Source organism: Ctenopharyngodon idella, chromosome 2 (assembly GCF_019924925.1).
Source record: "Ctenopharyngodon idella isolate HZGC_01 chromosome 2, HZGC01, whole genome shotgun sequence".
Taxonomy (NCBI): Eukaryota; Metazoa; Chordata; class Actinopteri; order Cypriniformes; family Xenocyprididae; genus Ctenopharyngodon; species Ctenopharyngodon idella.
In genome coordinates this window covers 17613569-17629770 of record NC_067221.1, presented here as the reverse complement: position 1 = coordinate 17629770, position 16202 = coordinate 17613569, and the positions used below count along the sequence as shown (strand labels likewise).

Genomic DNA, 16202 nt, shown 5'->3' with positions numbered 1-16202 from the left:
AGGACATTAAAAACTTAACATTTCAAGGTCGAGAAGCTATGATCACAGTGTGTTGCTCCTTTCAGCACATTTAGAGGAAAAAAAAAATCTTTAATTCAGCAGCAGTCAGAAGCCACAACTGCAGCTGTGCATGTGATACATGGAAAAAGTGTAATAAGCTAGTCTTGTCTCAAGGGTGGGCTGTGGTTTAAAATAACTTGTTAGAGGATCTGTACCTACTGTGACCAGGTTGTCTTTACTGACAGTTTGTCCTTAAGCACAAGTTGAAATATTACTGATTATATATATATATATATATATATATATATATATATATATATATATATATATATAAAATCTGGTGACAATTTGGTAAATTTTAGACAATTTACAACTTATTTTATGCAGTAAATAGCTGATAAAAATATTAGCGTTGGAAATGCTAATATGGAAATATTAGCATCAAATTCTCTAAAAGCTTAGCGCCATGACCTTGAATGAAAGGATAGTAATGAACTGCTAGGCAAGTAATAAACCAGTCCTGCTTTAAAGCTGCAGTCAGTAAGTTGCCTCTTTGTCACCATCTCTGTTTGAAACCTGCAATTGCATGTGGGTTGTGTCAGTCACCTCACCGGTGTTGATAATGTACTTCAGAATCAGATTGTAGTCTTGGAAGTATGACCAAAATAATAATTCTTAGCAGAAAATGTCATCTAAACAACCTAGTAACAAATCTGCCACTTTTGTTCTGACCAACTGAGAAAAAAAGCATTACAACAAATCATGCTGCCATGGTGATTAAATCTAACGATCGCTTAGCTCATTTCACATTAAACCGTGCAAATTATACTTAGTTCTCAAATTATTAATGTTAACAACATCAGCATTACCTGTAATTTCAATTTCTGTACAGTCTAATCTCTAACGTTAATTTGTCATACCATAGAATCCGCCATCAAAACGATAAGTTTAATTATTCCAGCTGCTGTGAGAAAAGGCTATAAATGATCCACCACCTGCAGCATCTTCCACATGCCATATAGCCTACTAGCTGAGACTCCTTTATGTAAACAAGATGTGACACAATGACGCAAAGTTGAACGGCTGCATGCTCGAATTTCCTGCAGAAACCCACCAGTACCACTCGGATTAGAATACATAATTACAAGCTTACCGTGAATCGGGCAAAGGTAAGGAGATAGTTTTGAACACTGGTTATGTACTTGCTCAAAGACTGATTTTGGTTAACTTTTAAGAAAGTAAGTTACGGACTGCAGCTTTAAGCATACATTTCCCAATATATTTACAAAAATAAATTAAAAAAATACTCAACACTTTCATTGTCTGATAGAATTCTTGAAACCTTAATTTAAAAGCACCTTATCAAAAGGCATTCATTTCATGGAATGACCCATAATATTAGCAGCACAGACCTAGTGAATTGTGGAATTAAACCAAGCAGGAATGTGCCACAAATGTTTTAAGGAGGCTACTTTACTTTCTTTACACATACCAAGTTTATCAGAAAAGACAAACAGGTACTTTTTTGTTTCCAGTCCAAATCAAAGCTGATCAACACTAAATTTAAGTTCAGATGAAAGGAACTGCATCAGTCAAGCAAAGATACACAGTTAAAATTAAGCATTTAGTATCCAGCTGCAGAACTGCAGCACCAGACCTGCAGCCACAGGACAGAAATGAGGGGCTTATACAGTTATTAGTGAAAACAGCTCATTTAATATGAGAACATTGTGTATGGGTAGTCTTAGCAGCATAAGCTCCGCCCCTCACTTCCATCCTGTGGCTGCTGGTTCTGGGTTCTGCAGCTGGATATATCTTAGCCCTATAACCTTCATTTGAACAAAATTTCTTAGGCATGCCCTCTCCTGGCAGAAAGGCTCATTACAGCATGAAAGCACAAAAGTAGCATTTCTCATTGCAAAAACAATCCTTCACCCAGACTCCACTTCCCTCAAACACACTCTACTTAGCAACTTGATAATCTTTTATTATTTGCAATGTTCCAACTCTCCAACGTTTCCAGTTCGATGTGAAAGCATTTAATTCCTTAAATAATAAAGAGAGCAAAAAATATTTACACATTTTTTTTCAATAAAACTAATCAATGGATCATTGTAAGCACCTCTTACCATCTGGAAGAAAAGAAATCTTAAATACAGGGAAAAAGCCATTGTTTTGGAAAAAATAAATGGCATTACATCAGATTTTTTAACTTTTAATTTCTGAAAAGAAAAAAAAAAAAAAGAAAACATTTCCATATGTATGTACAGAACGCTCCTGAAATGTATTTCCACTTTGCAAGTAGAAAAGGCTTTAGGACCATTACTGTCATTTCATCAAGTTGATTTTTCTATATGCTTCAAGTTTTAATGATTTCTCTTAAAATTCCACTGCAGGCTTGCTTAAGTAGGGCTTCCATGAAAGACCCCATCAGTTCTTCAAGAGAGGTAAGACGCAAAAGTGTGGGGTAGGAAGCAGGACGTGGATGGCTTAATAGGAAGCATGTTGGACCCCCTCCTCATCCAGCAGCACTAAGGTCAAAAAGGTCAAAGTCCATCCAAGACCATCATCCTGAAGTTCAACAGGTCCACCCCTTACTAAAGGATACAGGAAGCAAAAAAAAAAAAAAAAAAAAGGGCGAAATACAAACGCTACACAAATTTCATCCGTCACTTCGAGAATTCAAACACTAAGCAAGTATACCTTTGTCTTTGCAGATTTAAAAACGTGACTCCTCTCGCACACACGAAAGAAAAACTTCTGTAAGAGCTCCGCGTTTGATCTGAAATTACAAACCTAAAGGACATGATCGCCATCAAGCCCTCTATACAATATATGACATCCTGTCTGGTCCGTCATATACCACGTTGCATATAAATCTATATTAACATGTAAGAGCAGCGTTGGTTTGTACTTTTTCCCCAAGAATTTCTCATAAAAAATAAATGACGATGAATTGTTAACACGTTTAAGCAGTCCTGCAGATTTTTTTTTTTTTTTTTTAATTTTATTGTTTTGGTGGACATTAGCCACAAGAGATATAGAGAGCAGAAGAAATGACTGAGAAATGATTGTAGTTTGTATCTGTCAAGAGCCACCCTGAACAGATAAGATTGGCTTATGAGGAACAAGTTCAACTTTGTCGTCAAGATATCCTCCTCTCAGTCCCTGGCAGCGGTTTCTCTCCAGTGCTACCTGGGCTAGCAAAGTTCAGGATTAGCTGTTGTCAGATTCGGACTCAGCCTCCCGTAACCAAGTGAAGAAGGCAGTGACAGACTTCAGGGCCACACCCTTTCCCAGCTGCTCCGCCGGGTCTTTGCTGGACTCCCATTTGTAGAAGGCTTCCTCTTTGATCACGTCCTCATCGTACAGCGCGTCGAAAAACATACGCAGTAAATCTGGGTAAAACAGAGACAACGGTAGTCAGCTACATTCTTAACAACAGAGGTTTATAAAGCCAGCCAGAAGCAAGAAAACATTAAAGTGATGGTACCTAAATGTCATACACTACCATTATAAAAGTTTGGGATCAGTAAGATTTTTTTTTTTTTTTTTTTTTAAAGAAATTAACACTTCTGGCAAGGATGCATTAAGTTAAAGGGATAGTTCACCCAAAAATTAAAATCTGATGTTTATCTGCTTACCCCCAGGGCATCCAAGATGTAGGTGACTTTGTTTCTTCAGTAGAACACAAATGATTATTTTTAACTCCAACCGTTGCGGTCTGTCAGTCGTATAATGCATGTCAATGGGAACTCCATTTATAAGTGTCAAAAAAACATGCACAGACAAATCCAAATTAAACCCTGTGGCTCGTGACGACACATTGATGTCCTAAGACACGAAACGATCGGTTTGTGTGAGAAACCGAACAGTATTTATTTCATTTTTTTTTTTTTACCTCTAATACACCACTATGTACAACTGCTTTGAGCATCCGGTGTGTGAGGTCTGAATGCACTCTGACGGCGGAAGTGATGTCTCGCACTCATTGACGTCTACGCGCAAGAGATCACTTCTGGCACCAGAGCGCGTTTTCAGACCTCACACACTGGATGCTCAAGGCAGTTGGACATAGTGGTGTAATTAGAGTTAAAAAATGAAATAAATACTGTTCGGTTTCTCGCACAAACCGATCGTTTCGTGTCTTAGGACATCAATGTGTCGTCACGAGCCACAGGGTTTAATTTGGATTTGTCTGAGCATGTTTTTTTGACTCTTATAGACGAAGTTCCCATTGACATGCATTATACGACTGACAGACGGCAACAGTTGGAGTTAAAAATCATCATTTGTGTTCTACTGAAGAAACAAAGTCACCCTGGGGGTAGGCAGATAAACATCAGATTTTCATTTTTGGGTGAACTATCCCTTTAATCAAAAGTGACAGTAAAGAAGTTTATAGTACAAATTTCTATTTTTTTTTTTTTTTTTTTTTAAATGCTGTTCTTTTGAATCCTAAACAATAGTTTACAATAGTTAGCGACTGTCTTCAATATTGATAAGAACTGTTTCTTAAGCAGCAAATCAGCATATTACAATGATTTGTGAAGGGTCTTGTGACACTGAAGACTGGAGTAACGATGCTGAAAATTCAGCTTTGCCATTGCAGGATTGAGTTACATTTTAAAATGTATTAAAAAAAAAACGTTATTTTAAATTGTAATATTTCACCATATCACTGGTTTAATTGTATTTGATCATATTAATGCAGCCTTTGTGCAAACTTCATTATATAAAAAAAAAAAAAACACCACTCACTGGCCGGCTGCTCCATCTGCACCATGAGAGCCTGGAGAGCGTAGAGTGCCTGCAGCTCCTTCATTTCATCAGAGAGGTACTTCTGCAGCAGCTTGGCCCTTTGGTTAATCTGCTCTACATCCACCTTGTAGGGGTTCTCACCTATAACAGTTCATTTATGCACAATTAACATTAAGTGGAGGTCAGTGAAAATTCAGGTCTGAAGTCAAACTAAGGTGAGGGAAGTAGATTGCATTTAATGGATTCACTCACATATAACGGCAGACTGACACACAGATGTCATCAAGGCCCGCACAAACTGATTGGAGCTCATCTTCTGCTCATCTAGGTTGGCCTTTAAAGGAGAGAAACACTAGTCAGTACACGTCCCATTCGCATAATGTTATACCTTAATGTTTGATTAAAGAGCCTTGAACCATAGCCAAAGCACACACACTCACCTCTACCCAGTCATAGATCCTCTGGTTGTTGGCTTTTTCCTGTAACAACCTGTCCAAATGTTTACTCAGCTCCTCAGCAGTCAGTTCTTTCTTACTGGGCTTCTCAGATTCCTCACCCAGAGTGAACTCCATTTTCTGCAGATATGACGTCATAACCTTCAGGCTCACAACTTGAACATTTCATTCATTATTACAGTTTATTCACTATAGTTTACATTTCTTTAATAAAATATGACAAGATCTTAGAGTTAAACTTTGTCAGAAATAATTAATCTTAATTATGTCAGATAACACTTAAGCAAAACATGGTCAGGTCAAAGTGTGAATAATTTTTGGGTATAATATGTCACAGTTTACTTTATTTAGCTATCCTCACTTACATAAATGAACTATAGCATCCTGCACCCACTAGTTTAAAAAAAAAAAAAAATTACATCTAGTGTCTGAATAATTTTTGGTTTGACACACACACACAGGGGGGGCATACGCAAGCATTTACAATATATAAAAATATTGCAAAAAAAAAAAAAACTGAAGAACTAAAAGGAAAAGTTAGGAAAAGTATATTTCTATCAAATATGTGCAGTGAAGATGTTTGACCACAACAACAATTACTACTACTATTATAATTACTTTATTATTTTTAGTATGTTTAGCTTTCAGTACCTGCTCTGTAACAAACTTATTGACATCCTCATCTTCAGGCAGAAAGTCTTTCCACCTGAGTCCTGCCTCCAACCACATCGCTCCAGCCTTTTTGTGACTCTGAGAATTTTTCAAAGGAGGAAAAAAATTAATTCTGAAACTGCAGTTTATGCAAGTAATATTCATAAGCATTTGCCGTAGTATGGTACTCACCAGCCCTTTGCAGAGAAGGTTAAGTATGTCAACAAGCAAGATTGCTGCTTTGCCCATTGGCAGTAGAGGTTTGGACACTTCACTGTGGACAGGATTATTTAAAAAGGTCAGATGGTGTGTAAATGCTTTTTTTTTTTTTTTTTTGCTTTGATGGTTTATAGTCTTGCATACAGTTATCAGATTCAGTGCCTAACCTGAAAAGCTGGCCCATGGGAATGCCACCCTCTTGCAACATGGGTGTGATGATCTCAGCCAAGTAGAGCCAAATGTGAGGAATGTCAATGGCCATATCATCTGCTATCTCCAGAATCTCCTGAAGTCTACAGTGGGTAAGATTAGACATTAAAATGTGTAGAGACGCATAGAAATATTTTGTGATGGTTTCGAGTTGATAGACCTGAAAGCATAAGCAGTTTTATTATTACCGCCATCACCATATTTGTTTATTTATTGAATTTATTTATATATAAAAAAATAAAAATAAAAAAAAAGCAGTCATGCTATATTAGTGCAGAGACCAAAACATTGTTGCTGTTGTTGTCATGTGACTACTGACCCAACCGGGGGGTAAGTGGGTTGTGGGGGGCCTGGTGACTATCTCAGTCTTACAGGCAAGTCGTTACATTTCAATTTAAGATAACAAAAACATCAAAACTCTGTTCTTCAGGGGATTTTTTATTTATTTATTTTTGTTAATGCAGATTGCTCACAACCACAAAATTAAAAAAAAAATGATTACATTAAAGAGATAGTTCACCCAAAAATGAAAATTAACAATTTACTCACCCTCAAGTGGTTTTAAATCTGCACAAGTTTCTTTCTTCTATTGAACAGAAAAGATATTTTAAAGAATGTGGGTAACCAGACAGTTGATGGCAATCATTGACTTCCATAGTAGGGAAAAAAAAAAAATAAAAATTACAATGGGTGCCATCAACTGTTTGGTTACCAACATTCTTCGAAATATCATCTTTTGTGTTCAACAGAAGAAAGAAACTCATACAGATTTGGAACCACTTGAGGGTAAATAGATGACAAAAATTCATTTTTGGGTGAACTATCCCTTTAAGGCTTTTGAGAGCTATATTTCCTGACTCAGACTCAAAACTACATGTAAAAATGCATGAACTTACCCCTTGTAGTACTGCTCAGGTAGTAGTATTCTAGCACTAACAAGCTTCTGAAACAACAGGCCCACATGCTCTCTAGCGATGGTGCTGCGCTCCAGCGTGGACTCCACACCGTTCCGTACAAACACGAAGAGAAGAGAGGCGCTGTTCAGCTCCTGCACACACTGCACTGCCTCCTACAGACAAGTAATGAGAATAACATCAGTGGAACAGGCCAGGGTAAATTACAGGTTTAAATTGATATAAAGATGACGCATTTCAGATTTGTATGCAATGGCTCCTCCGTTCCTCAATCCCATCAGTGTGGATCAGTGGCCCAGACACATGGCACAAAATGGAGGTCATCAGTGGAGCACACTTTAGGATAAAATTGGATTTACATACCTTCATGTCATTGATGTGGAGATACTCTTCAATTATGGATTTGGACTTCTTGTCCAGCTCTTCCTCACTCATGGCAGGTTTGGCTGGAGCAGGAGGTGGTGGAACAGGAGCCGACACAGGCTTCACTGAGAAACCCAAGCAGGTAAAGAGGTGATTAATTTGTGAAACATCAACTCAAAAATCTCTATTGCTGGTGCAGCTCAGGACAGTTCTTCTAGTCGGTCGACTCTCACCTGTGTCTTTGCTTCTATCGCGCTCACGACTGCCTCGGTCGCGGTTCTCTGTCATGCTGGACACGCGGCGTACAGAATCCGGAGGTCCGCGGCTGTCACCTCCTCTGCGTTCTTCATTTTCACGGCTGAAGCTGCGTTTGGTGATGGCCTGACGGGGTCTGTCTAGGCCTCGGTCCCGATCTTCCCGCCTGCTATCAAATCGGTCAAAGCGATCTCTGTCTCGGTCATTGCGATCTCTGTCTCGGTCATTGCGATCTCTGTCACCACGGTCCCTACTGGAGCTGTTTCTGCACAGGAGATGGGCATAAAGTCAGAAACTCATTTTTAGATTACCATTGAACACTGAAGTTAGCACTCATTTGCCACACAAAACAAAAAGCACTTCAAAACTGTACCTTTGAGGCACTCTACGATCAGAGTCAAGTGAGGATGAGGATGAAGAAGATTGTCCAGACTGCTGCAATGCAGAGAAGCGGTTGAGTGTGCTAGTGGCAGGTCTCCCCTGGTCTGCATCATTAAATAAAAAATAAAAAAAAAAAAAGGACAGCATTAGAATTGCATTTACAATTAAACAGACAAAATTTTTACATTGTTAACAGTTATATGTTACTATATGTACTTACTATGGTAATAACAGTAAATTAAACAGAACTAGATTTTTACATTAACACTTTGACGTAGTTACATGTTACTACATGTACTACTATAGTAATAACAGTAAATTATGCATAACTACAAGTAACTAACCTTAAACCAAACCATAACTCTATAGTAACTACATGTAGTTAATTCATATTACTAAGTACTTAAGTGTATCTACATCACCCTAAAATAGTGTAACCTTTACATTTTATGAAGAAAATGAGTGATGCTTGCCCATGCAGTCTCTTTTGTCTTGAGCCAGTTATCAACCACACAGAACATTGTAGCAACAACTCTTAAGGTGATGATACACGGGGCAACTTTTTGAGCAATGTTGCCAGGCAATCTTGTCGAGCAATGTTGCTTGGGCACTTCCCCATTGAGAAAGGGCAACAAATTTTGATCTAAAGTATCCAGATAGAAATTTGTTGCCCATTCCCAAGTCTCTAAGGCTACGTTTACACTGTCAGCCCAAATCTGATTATTTATGTATCCGATCCAACTGTTTTCCAGTATATCTGCGTTGACAATAACGTTGAGTTGATTAGGCATATGCCAAAAACAACCACAGCATGGAGGGATTTGCAATATAGATGTCTTATTTACAAATCGACAATGTGTAGGACTACTGTGCTGGACTACTGCGTCTTCTGAGGCAACGGCAAAAAGGAAGCTGATATGCTCAGCTTTATTACGTGTTGTCATCTCCAACGCTTTCAAAACATGTCTCCGTTATTGTTATTTTGCTCATCTGGTACTTTGTCAACTTTCTGCAGCGACTTTCAGCATGTTTCCTATAACATCTAACGTTTAAGTTTCACATGGCGTGAGAAAGTCACAAAAACCATGCGAAATCCGATCTGGGGTGAGTTTCCCGAAAGCATCGTTAGCTAACTATGGTCGTAAGTCCCATTGAACTCCATTGGTAACAACAGAACTTGCGACCATAGTTCGCTTTGGGAAACGCATCCCAGACTTCCAGAGATGTGATTTGAATAGGATTTCAAACCACATGAATGTAGCTCAAAACAATTGTAAAAATCACATTGTGTGATTTTTGGCAGTTCAGACATGCTAAATCTGATCGGATTTCATATGCACAAAAATCGGATTTGGACTGACATTCTGAATTCTAGATAAAACTCATGTCCCTCTGTCACAGTGTGTAACGGTGGTTGTCAACCATGGGGTCCTCAAGCTTCCAAGGGGGCCTTAAAATGGTTTACAATATGCCAAAACAACCATTTAACAAAAAAAAAAATGATTTTAATGTCACAAGATTTGAGGTGTCCATTGCCATGGTAAGCAGCACCAATTAAAACTAACAGCCCATCTATGACATGAATAAAGAGCTGGTATTCTCTATTCTATGTGAAGTCCAAGTTAAATAAGACTAGGCAAACTCACCTTGCTCTCCAGTGGACTTGGCTCCTGTGCCTCCACTGCTCCCTTTGCCCCAGCTACCCCATGAACCCTTTCCTCCTGGGGCCAGCAGCTGGTTGCTGAAATCTCCAGGCTGAAGACAGAAATACAGGCCAAATGAGACAATTAATGAGCACATCAATCAAACAACTGAAAAAAATTATGTCATGAAGAAACGTCACTTTCAACAACTAAATTATAAATGTCTAATGTTATAAAATGGAAAAGAAAGTTAAGATTCACCTTAGTAATTTTACTGAGGCGGCTGGTGTCAATCGGTCTGTTCTTAGTAGAAATAGGCACAATGTTCCAGCCCTCATCTTGGGTCTGGCTACCGCGGCCCCCAGAGGAGTGCGGCCCACCACGGCCCCCTCGACCCTGACTAGAGTCTTTCTTGGAAAGCAGCTGTTGTTGGACTTTGATTTGCTCTCTGTGTTCTTCCAACTCAGCTTCTTTGTGGATCTGATCAATGGTCTTGGGACCCAGATCTCCTCTCCTGGGCACCCAGTTGTTCTGCGTCACAAAGACATTGTTAAAAAGAGTGAAGAAACAGAAGCGCAAAAAAAAAATTATGTTATGTTTTCATTTTTTTTTTTATAAATGTAAATTAAGTTCTTGCTGAATACCTTGTGCAAATGCCACATGAAACAAAGATTATTTGCTAAACCAAGTATGATTTTACCTTTCGGAGGTCTAATACATCCTGTAGCATGAAGCGGATTCTAGAAGACGTCTTCCTCTCTTTAATGATCTTCTCCATCTGGTGGAAGTACTGATCCATACGAGGCTGCACACAACAGACCAACATTAAATCTGACTAAAAGTAAACAAGTGAAGACAATTGTACATTATACTACACACAACTGAAAGGAACGTAGACCTAACAGAATTATGAAGCTCATAACTCAAACCCACAACTCCTCAAGAGTTCTGATGGATATTTGACTCTGATTGTACAAACTGTGCTATACCTTGGCCTTCTCAAAGTCTAGGTCTTTGCCAATGGTGGACAGCAGCCGGCAAAGGCACTCTAAGCTCTCCTCATCATGGTTCTTCAAGAGCTTGACAATGCAGTCATGCATGATGGGCTCTGTCAGCATTTTCAGCTTGAACAACTCTCCGATGAACTTGATATTTCCGAGCGACCGCCTACGTGCCTTGTCCTTGGCTTCTACCAGCTCCTCATTTAGGCGCTGACGCTCCTCTTCCTATGGTAAAAAAAAAAGACAAAAATCAAAATTGTTTTAATTTTAACAGAACTACTTGATGCACCTTTGGTTAAATGTGGCGAGACGTCACCTCCGTGGAAGCATCCAGCTCCTTCTGTTTTTGCTCAAAGATCACGTCATCATCCTTGTCCTTTTCAAACTCTTTTTGACAACGATTGAGCAGTAGTTTACGGAAATTCACAGTGACTCCCGGTTTGTCTGAAGTGGGGACTTTAAGCTGGAAAACAGATAATTCAAAAATGAAGTCACATAGATTAATAATTTCCTTTCATTGCTCAGAAACAGGTTTCTGAAACATTTCAGAAACTTTTCATAGAGTAATGTTATGTCATCAGTTAGTCAAATATGGTAAATGGAAACCTAAACTTAAACGTGCTTGCTTGATGCACAAGAGCCAATGAGTTTCGTTTACCATATTTAATGATCTCTATGTATGCGTGTTGATTGATTATATGTGAATAAAAGGCTAAATTAAATTTGTTCATATAAAGCGTCTTCAAAAGACTTTGATTAAACCACTTGATTCATATGAATTAAGATGTCTTCATGAACTTTACGAAGCATACAATTTTCCGTAGAATGTACTTTCAAAGGAAAGACAAATTTTACATTTAATTTCATTAAAAACATTGTCATTTCTGTGTTTCGAAGATGAACAAAAGTCTTACAAGTTTGGAACTAGGGCTGTAACTAACAATTATTTTGATCTTTATTGTTGGTGTTTTTTTGTTTAACTGTTGTTGTCATTAAAACAGTGATTGTTTGGCAAGGCCTTTTTTGAAAAATGAAAATCAATAAAATACATATTTTTAAAAAATTGATAATCGATTGATTAGTCGAATAATCTATTGGTTAGTTTTATGATTAATTGAATTTGCCTTATCAATTAATCCTTTAGTTACTCTACCAATAAAATAATAAACGTAACTTCTGTCATTAATCTTTCAACATTTTATTCAAACGTAAAATAAATTGTCAAGAATTAAAAGGCATCTGTCAGTAATACAAATGTCCATGATGGCTAATGGGTTTGTCGAGAAAGCAGTTTTGAGTCCTGAAAATGTTCAGGTGTCAGTTCGGTTATAGAATGCAGTTGTCAAGCTCGTAAAAAAAACAAAACGCTGTATTAACAACCGTATTAAGCGGCAATGCCATACTAGCCATTAGTATCTGCTTTAGAGTCTTGTTTTGTGTATTATAAAAAAAAACTAAAAAAAACAAAACAGGGTTTTATGGATGAATGTAAAAAATGTGGAGCGTCAAAGCATTCCATGCAAATCGACACATTTTCAGCTTGTCGTTCCAGCCCTATTTGGAACAAGAAAGTTCACTGAAAAATTTAAAATTATGTTCATCCACATTTGACACTGCAGAAATTATAAATCAAACAAATTGATGGGACTGAAGAACTGAGGAGCATTTTACTGTTTTTCAGTAATTTAACAGAGTATATCAGTTCCCAGACATGTGACACAAAACAGGTCATCAACTGAGCCAACACAAAGCAAACAGACAATCGTTACTCACCCCCATAAGGCAGCGGCACATGTTGGCATAAGCTACAGAGAAGTTGGGTTCAGAGATGGCTTTCTCAAAGATGAGGTCAATGACACCCTTGAGCCTCTCTTCTGTGTCTATGCTGAGCTCCGTCACCTGCTTCATCAGTTGCTGGAACATCTGCGGCGTGAGCTTGTTAAGGACACTGCGCACGCGGCGGAACAGCTCTTGTGTTTTTGCAGCCTCAGCGTCATCTTCCTCCTCCTCTACTCCACGGCTTCGGGCTTGCTTCTTGACCGAAGGCGTCCAAGCGTTCTCAGCCTGGTTGAGTTCCACATTGTCTTTAATAGACACGCTGGTGATGATCTTGGGGTTGCGATTGATTTGGTCTTTGCCTCGACCCGGCTGAGGGCGTCGTGCAGACTGAGAAGAGTGCTTTTAAAAATAAATGACCGATATCAAAATACAGCCACATTACTTGTAACTGACAACTGACTTTTGAATCGTAAAAGTAAAGAAAGTCAACTGACCGGTCCTCGCCCTCCTCCTCCGGATGACTGTCTACCTAAGTTAGCATATGAAGGTGTGAAATCGGGCCCACAGTTCATCAGACTCCTGGGATCCAGCGGCCGCAAAGGGGTTTTATTTGCCTGTTGTGGAAACGGCAAAGAGCAAGAGGGTGATTATAATTTTTAGCAAGAGACAATTCAGGTTAAATCTCTTAGGTCCAGATAGAACCGTCACCTTGTCCAAGACAACATCGCTGATGTGCGGCAAACCCTCTGGCTTGTGCATGCTTGCACTAATGAACTGGAAGCCAAGCAGGAACTCTCGATCATATCGTTTCTTCTCTTCTGGGTTGATGGGCTTCCATTGCTCTGTAAGAGACAATGAAAAGAAAAAATAAATAAAGCTGCAGGACAGCTCCACAAACATTTAACGCATGACATTTAAAACAGTTTATCTTGCAAAGTCAATATCATGTATAAAGACTTTCTTAATTTTAGTTTGTCTTATACAAGGCAAATTCACTAAGTTTGGTATCATTTGGTGGGAATGCAAAAACTAGCCATCAAACCTACAATCCATAGTATCCTAATTAAAAATGTTACATTTATTCACTGGTAAATACACAACGAAAAAAATTAAAATGTTATTTCACTCTGATGAAAATTAATTTACTAATGCATGCATGTAATTCCCAGGAGAAACTGGATAAAAATAATACTTCACAACATAATTATTTTAGATTTTTTTTTTTTTTTTTTTTTTTTTTTTACTGTATTTGATCAAATAAATGTCAGCTTGATGATTAAGTTTATTTGATGCCAAACCAGCATGAAAGGCTCTATTCATGGCAAACTCAGGAGTAATATAATTTATAATTACTCATAATAAAAATAGTATCTCCATTAATTGTATACAATTATTTAACCATATTATCTCTACAAATTAAAACAATACCAATAATATAAAATTTCAATTTGATATTCAATAATTCTATTTCACAGGAGAAACCCTTTTAAAAATGTCCATTAATTTACTTTCTGAACAAGAATGTTGCCTAATATTTAAAAGCAGGACATTCCAATGAAATATTATAGTCAAGAAAGACTTCACATAAAGGCAACTCTTCCCCTTTCAATAAATATACATGGGTAAGTCGTGACAAATTTGACATTTTGTATATACAGTCTGATCATTTCTATTTTAAAAATGAAAACAATGGTTAGGTCTTTCATTTATAACTGGATTCACGTCATAATTTATGGACACATTCAAACCCTTTTCGCCACTTTTTTGAAATATACAAACTCAGTATGGGTTGTCAAATTAATAAGCATAAGACTTTTCAAAACATTAAAAAAAAAAAATCTTATCCACAAACTTTTGAACATTAGTGTACATACAGTAAACTGTCCTCTAAATTAAAAGAACTCAAGACTCAATTAACTTCTAACCTTCTTTATATTGATATTTCTGTTCCACAGGTTTTGACGCATCAGGCTCAATATTTTCTGTGTCCAGCTTGTCCTCCTTCTCCTCCCATGTTTCTTCCAACTCTTCAGCTGGTGGGGTAGGGGTTGGCGCCGGGGAGGGTTCTTTCTGAGCAACCTCTGGCTCAGGAGCAGGCTTTTTCTCCTCTGGCTGAAACCGGTAAAGACGATTCATAAATGCACACGTGTACTCTTCACAAGTCGCAGAATGTCCCAAAAGGTCTACTGTTGTAAAGCAAAAATGTGTCTCATTACTACAAACCTCTTTGAAGGCATCTAGGACATCTCCAAAACCTTTGTTATTCAGATCCTTGATCTTCTTTTTCTTCTTTGGCACTGTTGTCACGGCAGCTAGGAAGAGAGAAAATAAAGTCAAACATCATCCTGAAAAAAACAAAAACCAATATGCTAAGTGTTTCTCAACTTATTTCCCCACCTTGCATAGTCGTTTCCTCAACAGGGCAGACTGCTACAGGGGCGGGCATCTCCTCTACTTTCTCCTTTTCTGTTTCCTCCACAGGTGCTTTCACAGCCGTAAGGCAGCTCTGCTGGACCTGAGGAACTGCTTGTTCAGCAACTGGATTAGTGGAGCTCTCTGGCTTCACATCTGGAGCCTCTGCAGAATCCTGAGGCAAACCGTTAAGCAAAGGCTGTTCCTTTGGCTCATCAATGACCGGTTCTGGAACGGGTGTTGCCGTGGTTACAGGGATGGGGTCCCCAGAAGCATCATCACCGTCATTAGCTACAGCAGGAGAAGTCTCCACGGGGATGGAGGTGATGGCAGCCGGGCTAGAGTCAGATACGGCCTCTGTTTCAGCTACAGGTTCTAACTCTTTCTCCTTGGCTACCTCGGGCTCCTCTTTTGCAACCCCAGTAAAAGTTGGCTCCTCAAGAGGGGAAGTGTCCACGGGCTCCTTCTGTTGGACAGGGGCATCAGGGAGCACTGGAGCATCCACACTGTCGCTAGTTTGAGGCTCTGAAGGTTGGGGATTGTTTGCGGGAGGAGGAGAAGGAGAAGGAGAAGGAGAAGGAGAAGGTGGGAGTGCGGGGGATAGCGCAGGTTCCTCTGCTGGAGGAATGGGAATCTTGCTCAAAGGTGAAACAGGTCTGACCTCCGACACAGGTTTAGAGTCGGCGGCTGAAGGTGCAGCGGGGGCTTGCTCTGGTGTCTTTGATGGAGGAGGGGTGGACACAGCTGCAGGAGGAGCCAAGGACTTTCCTTGATCATCTGAGGATCAAGGGCAGTAAAAAGTATAAAATCAGTATAAGCAGGAAGAAACTCCAGCTGCTGTTTCAACATCCCTAGAACACATTCCAAGGGCCAGATTCATAAAATGTTCCTAATAAAATTCTTCTTAACTGCTATTTTCTTATTTTCTAACTTAAGAATATAGTTAAGAATATTTTGTATTCCCCAAAACATCTAAGAATATTCTTATATTTTTTTCTAAACATTGTTCTAAAGACAAAACTTTCACACTGGACGTTTAGTTCGAAACGGGGCACAGTTCGCATGAAAAATTGGAAATGTGAAAGCTGTCATGCGCACCAGGGAGGAGGTGATCTGAGTTCGGTTGCACTCGAACTGTGGCGCGATTTGTGTGAATGT

At 38.8% G+C, this 16202-nt stretch overlaps 1 protein-coding gene and 1 non-coding gene across 11 annotated transcripts in view; both read right to left on the bottom strand.

Moving 5' to 3' along the window:
* Positions 1-1966: 1966 nt before the first annotated feature.
* The window catches only part of eif4g1a (eukaryotic translation initiation factor 4 gamma, 1a), a 32541-nt gene continuing 18305 nt past the window's right edge, over positions 1967-16202 (bottom strand). For 6 of the 10 annotated variants that reach the window (XM_051914068.1, XM_051914078.1, XM_051914095.1 and 3 more), the window contains 22 exons: positions 15030-15821; positions 14856-14944; positions 14558-14744; positions 13341-13474; positions 13127-13246; positions 12627-13031; positions 11170-11316; positions 10842-11078; positions 10553-10657; positions 10114-10383; positions 9856-9964; positions 8202-8313; positions 7807-8093; positions 7574-7698; positions 7193-7365; positions 6254-6379; positions 6060-6141; positions 5868-5966; positions 5202-5336; positions 5014-5095; positions 4762-4902; positions 1967-3398 (listed from right to left, as the gene is read on the bottom strand). In XM_051914068.1, the coding sequence (XP_051770028.1) occupies positions 3217-3398; positions 4762-4902; positions 5014-5095; positions 5202-5336; positions 5868-5966; positions 6060-6141; positions 6254-6379; positions 7193-7365; positions 7574-7698; positions 7807-8093; positions 8202-8313; positions 9856-9964; positions 10114-10383; positions 10553-10657; positions 10842-11078; positions 11170-11316; positions 12627-13031; positions 13127-13246; positions 13341-13474; positions 14558-14744; positions 14856-14944; positions 15030-15821 (4139 nt within the window). In that variant the 3' untranslated portion in view covers positions 1967-3216. The remainder of the gene's footprint in view (positions 3399-4761; positions 4903-5013; positions 5096-5201; positions 5337-5867; positions 5967-6059; positions 6142-6253; positions 6380-7192; positions 7366-7573; positions 7699-7806; positions 8094-8201; positions 8314-9855; positions 9965-10113; positions 10384-10552; positions 10658-10841; positions 11079-11169; positions 11317-12626; positions 13032-13126; positions 13247-13340; positions 13475-14557; positions 14745-14855; positions 14945-15029; positions 15822-16202) is intronic. The other 4 variants (XM_051914086.1, XM_051914143.1, XM_051914151.1 and 1 more) reach the window with 1 other exon arrangement.
* On the bottom strand, positions 7467-7542 carry LOC127507194 (small nucleolar RNA SNORD66). Its single transcript, XR_007928278.1, has one exon. It is a non-coding gene; the product is annotated as a small nucleolar RNA SNORD66 (small nucleolar RNA).